This window comes from Peromyscus maniculatus, chromosome 3 (genome assembly GCF_049852395.1).
Source record: "Peromyscus maniculatus bairdii isolate BWxNUB_F1_BW_parent chromosome 3, HU_Pman_BW_mat_3.1, whole genome shotgun sequence".
Taxonomy (NCBI): domain Eukaryota; kingdom Metazoa; phylum Chordata; class Mammalia; order Rodentia; family Cricetidae; genus Peromyscus; species Peromyscus maniculatus.
Window position 1 is genome coordinate 112,394,162 of NC_134854.1, and position 19,841 is coordinate 112,414,002.

Below are 19,841 nucleotides of genomic sequence, written 5' to 3' on the forward strand. Positions count from 1 at the left end.
GCAAGGCCATTCCAACACAGGGTGCTGTGATTTGGGGCCCTGAAAAACAAGAAATAGCCACACCATACTGGTCAGCTCCCTGGAGGTTCAAGACTCCACCCCACATCTCCTGTGAAACCCAATCTCCTCCCTCCTGCCTGCACTTTCAATGGCTTGTAGTAAATTCTGTTGCTTGGGCAAACATTTCTGCTTATGAGGCATTTTAGCAAACTGCATTATGGAAGCTTAATAAGCCAATCAAATATGTGTCACTGTAGAACACAGGGAGCATAAAAAGCTTTGTTTAAATTAACTTGGGGCTCAGCTTTGGGCTGCTGTCCTGTGGGTCTATTGTTTCCATAGAATAAATGCTTCCTGGCTTCAGCTTGGTTGTCTCAGCCCTTGGTTGTTTTCTGCAACAATTGAGCACAGACAAACCATGATGTTGCTGTGCAAAGTAAGATAACACAGTGAGAGAGAAACAAGTATTATGTGGATTGCCTGAGAGAGGGTGGAACACAGTAGTGAGACTCAGAGAGACAAAATACAGTGAATGTCACTTTGGAGGATCAGGAAATGGTACAAATAGAGATTTTTTGAGTTTTGTTTTGGTTTTGTTTATTTTTTGTTTTTCTGGTTTTTTGTTTTTTTTGATTGACAGAAATTCAGTTAATGGGTAAACAAATGGAGATATGTGCAGTTTTGGGACACAACGATGTGTATGTGCTCACTAGCACTCAATTGTGTGGCTATAATGTTCAAGTGACATCTTCTTATGTTTTGTGTGCTTCCTCATAATAAAACACATATTATCTTCATGCAGCTAACACAGCATTTTCTCTCGTCTCTGTGAGGTTCAGTGGATATAGGATTCACTGCAGAACAAGGTCCTGAGTACAGATATCCAGCATTCACATAACACCAGACAACAGGGCATGGGGCATCTTCCATCTCAGAGTTCTTGTGGCTGGAAAGGAGGGGATTCCCAGACTCTCCACTGCAGCTAGCCTGGCCCACACCATGGAGATGACACGAGACCCAGCCTTAAACCAAGTGGAAAGTTCGACCAGCATAACAGGTGGAACTCTGGCTTCTATATACCATGCAACATAGATGTCTACACACACAAACACACACACACACACACACACACACACACAAAGTTAAAAAGTGAAGAAAATCTGAATGCATCAGAATGTAATTGTTCAATAATAAAACCTTTTGACAAACATGTCTCAAACATTCATTTGAAGTCAGTTCTCTGCTGGTCTGAATCTTGCTCTCAGTCTCTCCTGGGAAAGTGAAGCCCTTGCTGGAGATCCTGCCAGTGTCAAGTGCTGCCCAGCTCTGGCACTCAGCCCTATAGGCTGCTCTAGTGTTGAGAGCTCCTGGATGAAGTTTCCTGTGAATGCAAAACTACAACTGTAAAGCGCAGATCAGACATAAAAATCTTCGATATTAACAAATGCCCTAAATCCATGGGCTTGAAATATGCTTTTACATTAGACATAAAATCAAATACTAAATTCTGTCACATGTGTTTCACATAGGTGTCTGTTGTTCAAATCTTAGATGGTCTTTTAAAAAAAAAACCTAGTACCAGACATTGGGGTGAAACCTGGAAGATCAGAGAAACAGAGCAAGCCACAGCCAACCTCACCTCACCAGCTCCTCAGCCAATCCTGTTTCCATGAATCCTTAGACTGAAAGCCTCTGAAAGGGTCTCAACTGACCTGCTGTAGTTCCTGTTTCCTCAAGCCTTATTTACCTTTCTCTGACCTGCCCTCACTTCCTAGGATTATAGACCTGTGTGCTTCTGAGTACTAGGATTAAAAATGTGTGCCACCACTACCTGGCTCTGTTTCCAGTGTGGCCATGAACTCACAGAGATCCAGATAGATCTCTGCCTCCTGAGTGATAGAACTAAGGGTGTGTGTTCCACCACTGTCTGGCCTCTAAGTCTAATCTAGTGGCTGGCTCTGTGCTCTGATCTTCAGGCAAGCATTACTAGGGTACACAATATATCACCACATCTTCCCTTTTTGTCTAAAGTAATAATATATTATAACTAATATAAAAAAACCTATATACAATAAGTACAATAACTATATAAAATACATACAATCAAGAGTTACATTAACAATGTCCAGTCTATAAACACTTGACAAAGTCCAAAAAAATACTCCATTATCCATCCTATTTTTGTGAGTCCAAAGTGTTGTACCTAATTTATGTTCTATCCTAACTTGTATTATCAAACAAAAATATTTTTGATGTCTTTCAATCTTACATATTTTATACCTCTTCAGTAAGTTACAATGAAAACTATAACTATAACTATCTAGTCTTGAACTCCCTCAGAGACCTGAGAAGGAAATAATATACTTAAGTAAGCAGGAAGTGCATCAAGTGCCTTCCAAACAATGTGAGAAATGACAAGAACAGTTGGCGGCCTGGACAGTCACCCAAGGTTCCTCTGCAATGTTGGGGCATCCATCTTTGCCTACAGGTTTAGCATATCTGACAGACTCATTTGTGAAGCAGGATTTTCTAAAGAGCCTTCCTACCTTGTCTTGGCAAAGTTCAGCAGTCCTTTCTTTGGTGTCCTGCTTGTCCACTTTTGGCAGCTTACTGTCAGCAGTTGAGGGAAGGGCACTTTCTTGCCCAATGGCTAACTTACCACAAAGAAAGTAAACTCCATATGAAGTTTTTTCAGTGCCCAGCATCTCAAGTAGATTGGTTCTGCCAGAAGCAGATATGTCTCATAGTCATAAAAAATTATGTGATTAAAACTTATTAAATGCCATAATCTGTAGATCTGAAGTGTTTGAAGATGACCTGTTTATCTAAAATATATGTCTGTTTGACCTTGAAAAAAACCTGATATGACTACAAGTTCAAATGTAATAGGTGACTAAATACTAACTTGTATTTTTTTATATCTTAAATAGTTGATAATAATAACTTTCGTGCAATTAGCATTACATTGGTAAATGAGCTGTGTAGTGGTTAGCTCTTCCAGCTTTGAACTGAAAGTACTATCCCTATTGAGGCTTCCAGTAACTGTCATGCCTACCTATGGCCTGCCCCTGAGACAGGGCCAAAAAGGGAGCCCTTCAGACCCAGGATCCAGATGTGCCCAGTTTCTTGGTTCCTGGTAATCCTGGATGTTGGATGGTCGACAGAGCAGAGATCTCCACAGAACACCACTGGACTGCACTTCACCTCTCCCAGATCTTGTAACCTATCCCTTTACTTGTTATAAGTAAAATCCCAAAATAAACCTCCCTTTTAACAATGTGGTGTTGCCTTAATACTTCCACCAATAAAGCTGTATAGGTACAATACATTAAACAAGATTAGAAATATATGTGCAGTATTTTCTTTTTTTTTTTTTTTCAATTTTCACAAAGGAAAATATTTAATTGGAGCTAGCTTACAGTTTCAGAGATTTAGTCCATTATCGTCATGGCAAGAAGCATGGCGACATGTAGGCAGACATGGTGCTGGAGAAGGAGCTGAGAGTTCTGTATCTTTTTTTTTTTTATTTTATTTTTTTTCAATAATTGAGTAAAACTGAAATTTATTATATGCCACAGTCGTCCTAGGGACCTCCATGCTATATATATATATATATATATATGTGCAGTATTTTCTAATAAAACTAATCTCAAATTGGTATCAGTATACAAAATTTGTATACATTATACAAAAATCCAATCCAATGTAAAATACTTAAAACTAGTAGTTGCTTTCTAAAAGTATTATTCAATAATCTACCTTTTTATCTTATCATATCCATGCTTCCAAGTATGGGATTCAAGATGTGTGCCACCACTGCCTGGCTCTGTATCCAGTATAGCCTTGAACTCACAGAAATCCAGATGGTTCTCTGCCTCCAGTGGTTTAGGATTAAGGGTGTGTGCCACTGTCTGGCCTTATGTCTAATCTAGTGGCTGGGTCTGTCCTCTGATCTTCAGGCAAGCTTTATTAGGGTACACAATATATAACCATGGGTGTCAGTACTGCGTGTCACTCAATGTTTTAAAAGACCAAGTCACAGAGATGTAGCAATGCTAAACTCACATTCCACACCTGAATAAATTACTGTTTATACTTGTATATCACCAGTTTTTAGGATTTTTACTTGAGGAAACAACTCAAACATTGTGTAATGGGAGGAGACAAGCTGGTGGAAGATTAGGTTACCATGTACTTTCTCCATGTGTAATGAGTCATGTTGCCTGACAACAGGTCACATGTCAACACAGTGAAATGGGATTTAACCACAAGTACTAAAATGTCAAGAGTAATGTTGGGGGCAGGGGAATGAAGAGAGCCCAAAGTCCAATTAGCTTTAACCTAGTTAGCATTGGCCAAAACACTCATGCCTCCTCCGATCTGCAAAGGATATGGAGATGTAGCTTTTATGTTCAGTCAAAAGCCAGAGAGCAGCTCTATTGTCTCAGAACTAATATTTCCCACCACAGCTTTGTCTGCAATGATAACAGCCACATGTTCTCTCACACAGATATTTTTACAGTGTCTACTATGGACCAGGCACACATATTTTTGCATTTGGTCCTCTGGTGAGGATACACAAAGTCAGATCTCCCCAGGATACTTAGGGAGCACTCAGTGGGTACAAAGCACCTACTATCTACTATTTCCTTAATCCCACAACATCCTGGGAGTAATCCCCGCCCTACTCACATGTCAGATGAGAAATACAGGCTCTTACATGCTGAAGATGTGTTCATGGCTCCATCATTCATTATGTAACAGAGGAGACTTCATATCCATGCTGACTGACTCCACAGCTCTGGCCATTAACAAGTACTAATGGATACAGTCTAGGACTTCTCTGAAAGCTTCCACAAAACCCAACATCTGTGAATGACATATTGCTCTCCACAGAATCTTATTTAATCCAGAGGTGGTAGAGTCCAGATATCATTACACTGCACCACCCAACTTACTTAATCCTTGGTGTTAATGGGGATGGAGTGCTTTTCATGTATTAACATCAGGGAGCAAGTTGAGAGATGGAAAATGATTATTGTACATGCATGTGGTTCAGAGGACAGAAACTCAACATACAAGGAAAAGTCAGGCATGTGTGCACATGCTTGTAATCCAAGCACTAAGAGGGGAACTTACTGCCCCACTAGTCTACTGGAAACAATTATCTAGTTCCCCCATCCTGATCTTGACCCCTTTAACCATAGAATCCCTCCTCCCTCTCTTCCACTGGACTCCAGGAGTTCCACCCAGTGCTTAGCTGTGGATCTCTGTATCTGTTTCCATCAGTTACTGGATGTAGGCTTTATGATGACAATTCGGTAGTCATCTATCTCATTACAGGGGAAGGCCAGTTCAGGGATCCTCTCCACTATTGCTTGGAGTCTTACCTGGGGTCATCCTTATGAGTTTCTAGGAAAATCCTAGCACCAGCATTCTCCATAACTCCATAATGGCGCTCTCTATCAAGGCATCTCTTTCCCTGCTCTTCCTCTCTGTCTCTACCCCAAACCAACCATCCCATTCCCTTGTGTTCTCTTGCCACTTCCCCTTATCTCCTCCCATTCCTCACCCAGACTCCCAATTTACTCTGGAGATCTTATGAATTTTCTCTTCTAGGGGACTCCATACATGTCTCTCTTAGGTTCTTCCTTATTACCTAGCTTCTCTGTGTTGGTGGATTGTAGCCAGGTTATCCTTTGCTTTATGTCTAATATACACTTATGAGTGAGGAAATACTGTGTTTGTCTTTCTGTGTCTTTGTTACCTCACTCAGGATGACTTTTTCTAGTTCCATCCATTTGCCTGCAAATTTCATGAGGTCATTGTTTCTTACAGTTCAGTAATACTCCATTGTGTAAACATACCACATTTTCTTTATCCATTCTTCAGTTGATGGACATCTAGGTTGTTTCCAGGTTCTGGATGTTAAATAATGCTACTATGAACATAGTTGAGCAAATATTCTTATGGTATGAGTGTGTATCCTTTGGGTATATGCCCAAGAGTGTTATTGCTAGAACATGAGGTAGATTCATTCCCAGTTTTCTGAAAAATTGCCGTACTGGTTTCCAAGGTGATTGTCCAAGTATGCACTCTGACCAGTAATGGAGGAGTGTTACCCTTACTCCACATCCTCTCCAGCACTGGCTGTCATCAGTGTTTGTGATATTAGTTATTCTAACAGATGTAAGATGGAAGCTCAGAGTCCTTTTGATTTCCCTTTCCCTGATGGCTGATGGCTAAGGATGTTGAACATCGCCTTTAGTGTTTTTTAGCCAGTTGATATTCTTCTGTGAGAATTTTCTGTTTGGATCTACACCCCATTTTTTTTTTTTTTTTTTTTTTTTTTTTTTTTGGTTTTTCGAGACAGGGTTTCTCTGTGTAGCTTTGCGCCTTTCCTGGGTACACCCCATTTTTAATTGGATCATTTGGTTTGTTGATATCTAGTTTCTTGAGTTATTTGTATATTTTGGAAATCAGTTCAGGGAACCTGGTAGAAGAGAAAGAAGGGAATAAAAATGACAAAAGGTGGACTACTGAATCTATTATGAAAAGAAAAAAGAGAATATGGATATGATAAGATAAAAGGGGAGATTATGGAATCTACTTTTAAAAAGGAACTACTTGTTTTATTTTTTTTTTTTTTTTTTTTTTTTTTTTTTTTTTTTTTTTTTTTTTTTTTTTGGTTTTTCGAGACAAGGTTTCTCTGTGTAGCTTTGCGCCTTTCCTGGAGCTCACTTGGTAGCCCAGGCTGGCCTCGAACTCACAGAGATCCGCCTGGCTCTGCCTCCCGAGTGCTGGGATTAAAGGCGTGCGCCACCGACGCCCGGCGGAACTACTTGTTTTAAACAAGATAAGTAATGAAAATTTTTTGGTCTGAGTTTATCAGACGTTACTGGACTGGACATTGTTAATATATATAATGTAGTTTTTATCTGAATCTGTCAAATGTTAATGGACTAGACATCATTAATGTAATTTTTGACTGTATATATTGTATATACTTATTGGATAGTTTTTCTTGTATTAGTTATAAGCTTTCTTTAATTTTAGACAAAAAGAGAGGAAATGTGGTGGCATTGTGTTCCCCAAAATATTGTGTACCTTAATAAACTTAAGGCAGAAGATACCATGAATAGGACAAATGGCAGCCTACAGAATGGGGAAAGATCTTCACCAAACCAACCTCTGAAGGAGGGATGATATCCAAAATTTAATCACATCTTGAATGCTGGAACAGATTTCAGAAATCAGGGAACAAAGAATCAACACCATCTGGAAACCAGGTGTTCCATGGGAGGACTGACCCTGGAACTGGCTGTCAGTCTACAATGTTGGAAGAGGATCCTCAAAGCCATGGGAAGTCATGTGAGGCCCAGGAGTCCCACAGCCCAGAAAGGAAACACTGTGAATGAAATTGGTCTGAATTAAGGCTAAGAAGTAAAGTGAGCAAAGTTAGGGTTGTCTATTTGGTGCAAACTTTCTGCTCCCTGGGAAGAGTTACCTAGGGAGAGGCTGACTGTCATGAACTATAGAGGGAGAACCCCCCTATGACAGGGAACTCATAGGAGCCCCAGAAGCCCACATCCCAGAAGAGAGGCATTACGGTGATGGAATTGTTCCAAATTAAGTCTAAGCGGTAAAGTGAGAAAAGTTAGGGTTTTCTAATGGTGTAAATTTTCTGACTCCTCCTGAAAGTGTGGCAAGGGATTTCAGATTAAATTTGCACTCAGTCCTCCCCAGATGATGTTATTCAGGGCAGAGTAAGTACTGTGGCAGACAGGTATGGTGCTCCACTGGGATGACACATTTCCGTGCTCCCCATTGGGAACCTGTCACTTTCAACAGACACTAAAATTACATGCCAAAGAGAGGCATTAAGACAACCCACTATCTAAGACTGTTGCAGGATCTCCTCGGGCCCAGTCCTCACTGCCTTCCATCTGGGTAAGTGCTCTGCACCCAAGTGCAGAATCAGAAGGTGGTCGGGTCCCAGGCAGGCTGTGGGAGGAGGAGCAGTGGGGCTCAGGGAGGTTTTCAGCATCTGCAGAGGAGACACTGAGCTCTGACAGCCCCTCGGCACAAGGACTGTGTTCTGCGCAAAGGTGAACGAGGGTGTTTTCTTCTTACAGTATTCATTTCCTTAGTTTAGAGTCTCCCAAGATTAATTTAGGATCCAAATTTATCCCTATGAAGTAAAAACCTCACAATGAGTAGTTGGATAAGTTATCAAGTTACAAACATTTTAATGATTTACCTATTCCTAAGATGAACTATAATAGAATTGAAAGGTGGGAATTCTCACTTTAATTAAATGTCCTCAACTTGCATCTATCACTTTGGCACACATAGCAGAGCTATTGTAGTGTAAGATCTTCTGAGTTTGAGTTATCTTAAAAAGCTTAAAAAAATTTCTGTAAAGAATGGAGGCTGAAGATTCTAAACCACATCCCACAGAGGACCACCTCACAGGACTGCAGAGTGCCTGCTAGTGTTTGCTCATGGTCACTACTCATTCCAATTCAATCTCAGAAATCACAAATTTGTGGTATTGGCACTTAGCCTCTGCCAGCCTGGTAGGAACTGTCACTAGTGTCCATGGTGATGAGGTTGCCAGGATAATCATTATTAAATTACAATGAATACAGTGGCAGGTTCCATTTCTGACTCATTGAGACCCGAGAATAGAAGTTTCTGGGAAGAATGGTTTCATGTTTTATCTTTTCTCTATGTTCTTCACATGCACTGTATACAATTTTTTATAGTGGAGAACCCTGAATCACATTTTCTTTTGGTAAATTTTAGAAAACCTGAACCCCATCCTGTTCTGTTGCCTCTATTTGGTTTTCCGGTTTCTCCCAAACCTCATCTTTTCATGAACTTATGTGAAGAGACGGGCAGGACCCGACTCCCTTCTCTTGTCCCTGAGGCGATGAACACTCTGGCAGGGAGGTCACAGCCCCTCAGCAGCAGAGCCGAGCCTCTCAGGTGATGAGGGACACAGGTTGTGCTGCAGCACTGTGCCGGGGCCGGTGTTGGTGGCTGGAGTCTGTACCATGCTGCTCCTCTGGGGCATCCGCTCCTGCCATTTCTGGAGGTTGATTTGGAAACACCGGGTGACATTTCTGCTGCCAGTCTGAGCCCAGATGCAGCTTCAAAGGTTTCAAATTTAAAAATACAATTCTCAGTCTTTCAGACACAATTGCCATTCCTTAGCCCACAGGCTCTTTGTGGTTTGCCCATGATGTTCCCACAGTTCATTTATTTCTGGCATCTCTGGAAACAGTGCTGGCATATCCTTGGTCATGGTTTTCCCTCCCTGGTATGCCAGCCATTTCTTCCCAGTGTCTTCCTAATTTTAAAGTTAGGATTTTGCCAAAGGTAAACATCCTGACTGAGTAACCTCATCCTCAATCAGTTGCATGGAGCAGGACCAGTGTCGCCTAGCAAACCTCTCTTTGCTGAATCTGTGGTTGTTGGTTGTCTGTATTTTGGGTAAGTGTGGGGTGACACAAAGTCTAAAGTTATGGCTTCCTTGGTTCTGACAGACAGGGGGTTTCAGTTCCTCTGTCCTGAGCAGCCACAGCCTTCACAATCAGCTTTAACTGAGGAATGCTTTGACTCCTTTGTCATTTCTTGCTCCATGCATGTTTTCTTTTCCTAATCTTCCAAATGTCTTCCCTCCCTCTTCTCCAATACAGCCTCTTCTAATGGGACCCATTTTCACCAATCTGTGACTTTTCCTTATGTTATGTAGTACAACATTTCAGGTCTCTGGAAAGCAGCCTGTTTTGTTACATTGTGTAAAATCCATCACAGTGCATAATGTGACAGGCTATCCCAGGCTGTCACAGCTCACTTTCTCCCACTTACTCTCTTAGATGACTGTCCTTTAATCCATTCTGCAGGTCTGAGAGTGTCAGCATTGTCTTCTGTTCTCCTTATGATGCTCAGCTAGGAAGGTGTGAGCTACCGAAGTCCAGCTGGGAGGGGAGAAGCTAGAGGATGCATTGTGGCTTCAAATTGAGAAGGGTTCATACTCAACAGAATGTTTTCGGTAGAAATTATACAGTACCTTACTGTTTCTTATTATGTAAAATTTAGATATATTCGAATGGTACATCTAATTTTGGGGTAGCAGGATAATTACAGAAATGCTGTCTCTGTCTCTTCTGGCAAGCTAGTGTTCATGATGACAAGCAGTCATGTCACTGTAAATTTTCTCTTTTGCGACTATGGAATTCCATTTTCAGAAAATCAGGTTTTCCAGTGGAAAGCAGGGATTACTGAAGCCATGATGTTGAGGACATCACTGAGGGTTCATGGCCTCTGTGTCTGCCTGACTTTCCTAAGTGCTCTATGTTTGCAGAGCTGCAGTTTCTGAAGGGATGCTGAAAACAGCCCATGCCCTGCTCTACTGAGCTGACACACACAGCCTGGGCAGTCTCACAATGTGTTGTGTTCATAAAACCTAATTCCTTTTCTTTTCCTTTCCTTTCTTTTCTCTTCTTTTCTGGCTAGTTCAGTGAAATTTAGGAAAAATGTACATATCTAGAAATGACATAAGAGAAAATATTTTAGGACTATTTTACTTCTTAGTTAGCCAGTGCTAATATGCATATAATGGAAACTACATTTTTTTTTTTTTTTTTGGTTTTTTGAGACAGGGTTTCTCCGTATAGTTTTGGTGCCTGTCTTGGATCTCGCTCTGTAGACCAGGCTGGCCTCAAATTCACAGAGATCTGCTTGCCTCTCTCCTGAGTGCTGGGATTAAAGGCATGCACCACCACCGCCTGACTTGAAAGTACATTTTAAGCTCTACAGGTGTGTGTTTTCTTCCATGAAGTAAGTGTATAAAACAAAGGCCTGCTACTTAGTGAACACAGATCACAAAACGCCATTCAGGGCATGTGGTCCCGATGACATCTGTCCCATAAAGCTCGGAGACAATGGAGCTCTCTTACTCTCTCCTCTGTTTACCTGGGTTATCAACACACAACTCAAATGCTTGAGTTGTTCAAAGTGGAGAAAGTTGGCATTTTACCTGATCACTGGAAAACATCATTGCCTCTTCCTCTTCATCGCCTCCCTCCTTACTGTGTTCTCATCCTTATTACTAGAGTTTGGAAATCAACCCATAAACTTTATAAAAAAAAAAAAACTTCACAATTAAATGGGAATAATTAAGTACCACTTATTTAATCAACATTCTGCTACTATCTAAAATACATGGTCCATAACCTTATTAACCCTTTCTAACAATGCTATAGAATTTTTATTTCAGAAAATCTGCTTTGTTAAATGTTTTCACCAACTATGTGCTCTAGGTCTAAATCCTTAAAAGGTACCCTGTACCTGTGCATTTTATCCCTTTTGCCTCTCCTTGTTATCTTCCATTACATGTCACATGGTCCAAATAAGTTTAAAACAGTTTCAACCTACACCTTTGACTTTCAGTGATAAATTTTTACTATGTAACAGGAATTTGTATTCAACATTATATGCCACATATGCATAGTGTCTGTGCTTGCTAATTTTATATCAACTTGACTCAAGTTACAAGTATTGTAGAACAAAGAGCCTCAGTTGTGGAAATGCCCCCTCCAGACTCGCCTGTGGACAAGAACCTATTACATTTTCTTGATTGATGATTGATTTGAAATGGGAGGGCCCAGCTCACTATGGACAGTGTCACCACTGGGCTGGTAGTCTTAGATGCTGTAAGAAAGTAGGTGGAACAAGCTATAAGGAGCAAGCTGGTAAACAACACTACTCCATGGCCTCTCCATCAGTTTCTGCCTCCAGGTCCCTGTCTTGAGTTCTTTCCCCTGTTGTGGAATAATCAGGTATGTATGTTTCCTTTAAAAGTTTTAATATTTTCAGAGCAAGTGGACCAGACATGAATAAAAACAATGGCCCAGATAATCTAGCATCCAAAACAGCTTCAAAGATTCTGACTTAGATGGACAGACCTCACAAATACCCCAGTCAGGACTACACTCGTTCTAAATTTGCTCAGGGTCCCCATAAGATTACCAGCACTCCCAATTAGCAGGGAGTAGTCTAGGAACTATGTCCAAATTTCCAAAAGATTGCTTATGAATGTTTGTTTTCATTTAAGGTGGCTACTTATAAATTGTTAGTGATCATAGTCAATCTCTTTCTAAAAGAAGAAAGGAGGATATGATATACAAATGCTGGGAAACAAGGGTATATTATTATGATAGAAAAAAGGGAAGATTTTTGAATCTACTTTAATCCAAAAACAACTGTTAATCTCAAAATATTTTATGTTGTTATGGATTTTAGTTTATTGATATGAATTTAAAGTCAGTTTTGTTGTACTGTATGCATATTTCTATTCTTGTTTAAGGTATTTGTTTATGCAGTTCATTTAAAATGTAATATATAATTTAAAAATACATATTAATAGTTAGTCATCTAAAATAGCAACCTTATAGTCATGTTAGTTAGGTTTTCTAGATAGGTAATCTTCAAACACTTCAAAGACCTACAGAATGCATAATTTAAAATGTTTTAAGAACTTAGACTGTTCCTGACTGTTAGACACACAGGGTCCTGGTAGTACCAATTACTTCAAAGATGATGATGGAAACTGAAGAAATTCCATATAGAGTTTGTTTTCTTTATTACAAAAGTTAGCCATGTAGGCAAAGAAACTGCCCTTGCCTCAATTACTGATAGTTACTGTCCAAACTGATGAGCAGGACACAAGAAACGTTTTGAACTTCACCAAGACAAGGTAGGACAGTTCTTCAGTATTCACTGCTTCATAAGGAAAGTCTGTCAGTCATGCAAGGCCTATAGGACAGAGTTGGATACCCCAATGTTGCAGAAGAACCTTGAGTGACTGTTCAGGAAGCTTGAGGTCCCTGTCATGAGGTAACATTTCATCCTTCTGGTGTCTTTGAAGGAGTTGAAGACTCGATAATTATATTTTTCTTAAAATAAAAGATAAATTAGATATAAAACTTTAGACTCACAAAGATATGATAGATAATTAAGTATTTACTCTAATTTTGTCAAACACAAATGGATTAGATAGTGTTACTGTAATACTTACTTAATAGATGTTTTTGTTGTATATAATCTTACTATGTTAAAGTTAAAACCTGCCTTTTTAATTAGACAAAAAGGGGGAATCCTGTGGAATAACCCTATTGCACAATGTAAAGATTTGTCACTCAAATTGGCTTAATAAAATGCTGATTGGCTAGCAGCTGGGCAAGAAATTAGACAGAAAGCCAAACTGAGAATGATGGAAAAAAGGAGGGTGGAGTCAGAGAGGTGCCAGCCAGATGCAGAGGACGTAAGATGAGAATGTAGTACTGAGTAAAGGAGCAAAGTCATGAGAGGCTGAACACGGATAAGAAGGATGGGTTAATTTAAGTGTAAGAGCTGGTGAGTAATAAGGCTGAGCATTTATAAGTAATATTAAGACTCTGAGTCAATTATTTGGGAAACAGCTTGTGGGTATTTGGGACTTGCTGGCAGGACAGTAAACTCCAATTACATTCCCTAACTCTCCTGGAAGATGAACTACAAGCTGCATGGTGAAATGTTCCCTCTTCTGGCCAACTTACTTCTTGTCATGGTGTTTTCTCAAACAACAGAAATCCTAACAGAGACAGAAAATGGTACTAGGTCATGAGGTGTTACTTTGATAGACATGTCCATGTGTTTTTGGAGGATTTCAGAAGGACTTTGAAACTTTGGACTGGAAAATCCGTAGAATGCTGATATCTTAGAGGGTTGTTCTGTGTGATCTTAAAATATAATGCTGAGAGCAGTGCAGAAGATGGAGGCTTGACTTATGAAGTTCCAGAGGGAAGTTTGAGAGTCCCTATGAGGGTCATTCATTTTTTGAAATAAGAACCAATAAATCAAAACCTTTGCCTTGCTTGAACAATTAAAATCTGCTGATGAACATTTTCCTTGAGTTCAGCAAACAGACACTGTAGTCCAGATAGTGCTGAGGCTGCATCTCATGCAGGCAGCCGAAGCTGGTAGCTTAAGAGGCTCTTAGGTGGTATTGGTTTTGAATGCATGAAGGGATCCTGGACTGGAATGGTGGATTGGCACCATTTGGCAGGGTTAGTGCCCCTTCTGAGAGCCAAGGAGTGGCTATTGATGAAGGTTGAACCCAGTTGGAGATGCCAGTATCCTGGAACAACTAACAAGCATAGCAGCTGCTGTGGGGTGAAGCCATTTTTAGCCTACAAGACAGCTGCGTGTTCTATGATGGCTTTCCAAGCACTGTTGAGGAGCCCAGAAGACCATTAGTGAGTCCTGGAAGTCTGACACTGAGACTCACAATGTTGGACTTTGATTAACTTGATTTTCTCTGTACTCTGGTTCTTCCCTTTTGGGATACAAATACATTTAAATCATTTTTTATTTTACTGGACTACACAGTAAGAGACTTTGAACTTTTTTCTTCTTTTTTTATTATTTTTTATTTAAAAAAAATCTTTCCTTTTACATACCAAACTCTGTTCCTCTTCCCTCCTCTTCTCCAGCTCTTCTAACCCACCTATCCCCATCTCAACCCCATCCACTCCTCATAGAAGGTAAGGACTGGGTGATTTATAGAGACCTGTTGTTCTAGAAAGATGATGGCTATTTTAGAGAGACTTTGGCATTTTAGAGACTCAACTATTTTAGAGCAGCATTAACATCAGAAGAGACTTTGCAAGTTTTAAGGAGAGTTAACTTTTAAAGAATGTGGAACTCTTAAATTTTGGAATCTGTTTTATATTGTGACGTTGATATTAAAATGCCATCTTGGGAACAATAGGAGAAGAAAGGTTATAGTGTAACAGTGGTGTGTTTTTATGTCAAGTTGACACAAGCTAGAGCCATTTGGGAAGAGGGAAACTCAACTGAGAAAATACACTCACCAGATTGGCCTGTGGGCAGGCTTGTGGTGCATTTTCTTGGTTGATGATCAATGTAAGAGAGCGAAACTCGCTGTGGGTTCATCCCCTGGGATAGTAGTCCTGGGTGCTTGAGAACACAGACTGAGAGAGCCATGAGGCACAGCCAGTAAAGAGCACTCTTCGATGGCCTGCAAATCAGATCCTGCCTCCCAGTACGTGCCTTAAGCTCCTTCTTCATCTCTCCTGGATAATGGACTATGAGTTATAACACAAAATAAAGGCTTTCCTCCAATATTGTTTTTAGTTATGGTATTGTTAGTTAGCCAAAGACTGAGTTCGACCATTTTTTAACTAATTCCATAAAATGTGATAGGATAGCCATGAGTCTGTTATAACTGCAGTTCTATTGCAGTTTCCCCCCTGACTTCACATGCTGAAGGAGAAGGACGTGGTATGTGCTCCTGCTGACATTCGCCCACTTTGCTCTTCTCCTGGAGGAGACTCTGGAATGAGATTAGAAACAGGGAAGATGCAGTTACAGAGCAGAGCTCAGTGACTGAATTGTCCATCAGAGTCTCCGGAAAGGACGCCACCCAATGTGCTACTGTTGTGTAAGTTATCATTCATCTTCTGTTTCCGGCAGGGATGGAGCTGAACAGCCACTATGAGCTACCTTAACTCTCCCAGAGCACAAGCATAAGGAACTGCATGAGAAAACCAGCAGCTGAAACACGGACAGAAACTATCATGCACTTGATCGTTGCCATATTTTCTGTGTATAAAGCATATTCTTGAACACCTAGTGTCTCCCTGACACGGGTACATGACTGACTATCCATATGTTCCAGAGGAGGTGAGTGGAACTCAGCCTTAGAGTACTAAATGTCACACTCAGAAGAAATAGCAGATAATGGGTGGAATATGAAATGTCTAGATTCATAGTTCACAATTCCCAACATTTGCCATAGAAATGTATTAAGAAATTTGGTTTCACAGTAAATAAAGGCAGCCCTGAATAGAATAAGAGCATGCCCCATCCACTGGACCTCTTTCAGTGCAAAGGGCTGGTTTCTTATAGTACACAATCATCCTCATTCAAACTCACCCTAAATAGTAAAACTCTGTCTATTATGTACCTGCCAATCAAGATGGAAGAAATGCAGTAAGAAGCTGCTCCTGTTCCAGTAAAACCTAAACAGGTGAAATATGAAAAGACTTCATTTCTGATGGATGCAGTTTTTAATGTTGAAGGAGCTCGCACACTGACGCAGCCACCCTGGGACACAGGATCCAGCCTTGGCTCTGAGGACTAGGACAAGTGCTAGCAGGAGGATGGTCTGTGGAGTGTGAGGTGGAACTGAGTCTTCAGGGGAACAAGTGTGTGTGAGCATCTGCGTGTTTCCCTGAGGCAGCAGAGCTGTCTGCAGTGGTTCATGGGGTTGTGTCTGTGATGAGACATTGATTTACATTCCTCCTCAGCCACTGTTTGTTCCCACATAAGATGAATAAGAACCACGAACACCACACTAATTCCCACTTAAGGAACACCTATTTCTTTGAAATTGGCATTGGAATCTCAGCCAACAGCATCCTTCTTCTCTTCCACATCCTCAAGTTCACTTCTGGGCACAGGCTCAAACCCACTGACCTGCTTATTGGTCTCTTGGCCCTAATCCACCTACTGATGCTTCTGATCACAGCATTAAGAGCTACAGACATTTTTCTTTCTCGGAGGGGATGGGATGACATCATATGTAAATTCCTTATGTACTTGTACAGAATTTTTAGGGGTCTTTCCCTTTGTACCACCAGCCTGTTGAGTGTCCTCCAGGCTATCATCCTCAGTCCCAGAAACTCCTGTTTAGCAAAATTCAAGCATATATCTCCCTATCACATGTTATGTGCCCTTCTTTTCCTGAGTATCTTCTATATGTTCATTAGCAGTCACCTCTTAGTATCAATTATTGCCACACCCAATTTGACCTTGAATAATTTTATGTATGTTACTCAATCCTGCTCTATTCTACCCATGAGTTACCTCATGCAAAGCACATTTTCCACACTGCTGGCCCTCAGGGAAACCTTTCTTATTAGTCTTATGGTCCTCTCCACTTGCTACATGATGACCCTCCTATGCAGGCACAAGAAGAAGTCCCAGCATCTTCATAGCACCAGCCTTTCTCCAAAAGCATCTCCAGAGGAAAGGGCCACCCGGACCATCCTGATGCTCATGAGCTTCTTTGTGCTGATGTCCATCCTGGACAGCATTATCTCCTGCTCAAGAACGATGTTCCTGAATGATCCAAAATCTTACTATATCCAGCTCTTTGTGGTCCATATCTATGCCACCGTCAGTCCTTTTGTATTTATGAGCACTGAAAAACATATAGGTAACTTGTTGAGGTCTATGTGTGAGAGAGTGATAAATGTTTGAACAGTCATTGAGGGCAAATGCCTTTAAGAAGAGCCAATGTGCTGGCATTATAACTGTCAATCATGGCCGGGCGTTGGTGGCGCACGCCTTTAATCCCAGCACTCGGGAGGCAGAGCCAGGCGGATCTCTGTGAGTTCGAGGCCAGCCTGGGCTACCAAGTGAGCTCCAGGAAAGGCGCAAAGCTGCACAGAGAAACCCTGTCTCGAAAAAACCAAAAAAAAAACAAAAAAAAACTGTCAATCATGGCATAGTGTCTATGTGCTTTGGTTTACATGAAAATATGAAGTTGTGTTTTTTCTCTTAATATTATTTATTTTAACCCATGTGGTATCAAACATGTAACAGAAAATTAAACCACATGCCCTTTGAGAAATGGTAAGTTATATATCTTATATCATATCTATATCTATATGATCCATATGATATTTAACTCATTATTATGCACATCAATTTATATATGCATAACAGTGAGTCTTAAAGGGAGTCCTGTGAGGTGTCTCTCACACACCATGGCCCAGGATAGCCCACACTACTTTTAAGTATGTGACCTCTTCTAACTCTTTTCAATATTTCAATTTCCTCTGTTATAACTCTTTTTACAAATTAAATAAGAAAGCATTTCTTGCCATAAATAGTCATATGATCCAAAAAAAGGGAATTACACACATAACTTTCTAAACAGTACTATGTGCAAGAAACCACACAATGACACATTGTTCAGCAATGCTAACAGTAACAGGATTTCAAATTCTCAGAGATGTCTAGAGTCATCAGAACATATGACAAAACACAGCCTTTGCATGGTGTGGGATACTGTTCAAGTGCAAGGCCATTCCAACACAGGGTGCTGTGATTTGGGGCCCTGAAAAACAAGAAATAGCCACACCATACTGGTCAGCTCCCTGGAGGTTCAAGACTCCACCCCACATCTCCTGTGAAACCCAATCTCCTCCCTCCCGCCTGCACTTTCAATGGCTTGTATTAAATTCTGCTGCTTGGGTAAACATTCCTGCTTATGAGGCAGTTTAGCAAACTGCATTATGGAAGCTTAATAAGCCAATCAAATATGTGTCACTGTAGAACACAGGGAGCATAAAAAGCTTTGTTTAAATTAACTTGGGGTTCAGCTTTGGACCACTGTCCCATCTCCATAGAATAAATGCTTCCTGGCTTCAGCTTGGTATCTCAGCCCTTGGTTGTTTTCTGCAACAGTGGAACACAGACAAACCATGATGTTGCTGTGCAAAGTAAGATAACACAGTGAGAGAGAAACAAGTATTATGTGGATTGCCTGAGAGAGGGTGGAACACAGTAGTGAGACTCAGACAAAATACAGTGAATGTCACTTTGGAGGTTCAAGAAAGGGTACAAATAGAGATTTTTTGAGTTTTGTTTTGTTTGTTTGGTTTTTTGTTTTTGTTTGATTGACATAATTTCAATTAAGGGGTAAACAAATGCAGATACGTGCAGTTTTGGGACACAACGAAGTTTCATGCTCACTAGCACTCAATTGTGTGGCTAGAATATCCAAATGGCATCTTCTTATGTTTTGTGTGCTTTCTCATAATAAAAGACATATTATCTTCATGCAGCTAACACAGCATTTTCTCTAGTCCCCGTGAGGTTCAGTGGATATAGGATTCACTGCAGAACAAGATCCTGAGTACAGATATCCAGCATTCATATAACACCAGACAACAGGGCATGGGGCATCTTTCATCCCAGAATTCTTATGGCTGGAAAGGAGGGGATTCCCAGACTCTCCACTGCAGCTAGCCTGGCCCACACCATGGAGATGACAAGAGACCAAGCCTCAAACCAAGTGGAAAGTCTCGGCCATCATAACTCTGACTTCTATATACCATGCAACATAGATGTCTATATTCACACAGACACATACACACACACACACACACACACACACACACACACACACACACACACCATTCACGCATCCTTTTCCTTGGGTTCTCAATGGAATTATTTGGATTGAATTCAAGAGACATCTTCACATAGGCAATAGCATTAGAGTATTCACCAAGAGGAAAGTGACAATAAACTCTTTGACAGCCAGCATCCCATTCCAAAGCCTAGCTTGGCTCCTCTAATACCAGCTAGGGTCCTGATCAGTCAGAGCATCAGAGTGATAGACCCCAGGCCCTGGGTACTACCTTCTCGAGTGGGTGCCCTAAGAACCCAGACTCCAGTCCTGTTGACGCAAACAGCAAGAGGTTTATTGATGCGGCTGTACAGTTGGGCTACTCTTGTCCTGAGAGCAAGAGTCGCATCCTACTGCAGTCCCATAGGTACTTTTAAAGGAAAAATCCACAAAAGCCACAAGATTACAATTCCCATACAATTTCGTTTCAATTGATTTATGTCTAGAGACTAATTTCACAAGATCATGGTCTGATCACAGGGTGGGTACAGTCACGTCCACATACACATTCTTCTCGAAACCTCAAGGGGGTATCAGGGCATGAGTGAAGTTTACACAAAGGTTA

General features: G+C 40.8%; 1 protein-coding gene across 1 annotated transcript; it reads left to right on the forward strand.

The window, feature by feature from the left end:
• The first annotated feature begins 16,347 nt into the window (after nt 1-16,347).
• On the forward strand, nt 16,348-17,337 carry LOC143272443 (vomeronasal type-1 receptor 94-like). Its single transcript, XM_076567322.1, has one exon. The coding sequence runs from the start codon at nt 16,405-16,407 to the stop codon at nt 17,335-17,337; it is 933 nt and encodes a 310-aa protein (XP_076423437.1). The 5' UTR covers nt 16,348-16,404.
• Nucleotides 17,338-19,841: the final 2,504 nt, after the last annotated feature.

Coding starts and splice junctions, on each gene's coding strand:
- LOC143272443 (XM_076567322.1), top strand. CDS start 16,405: ATGAATAAGAACCACGAACACCACACTAATTCCCACTTAAGGAACACC.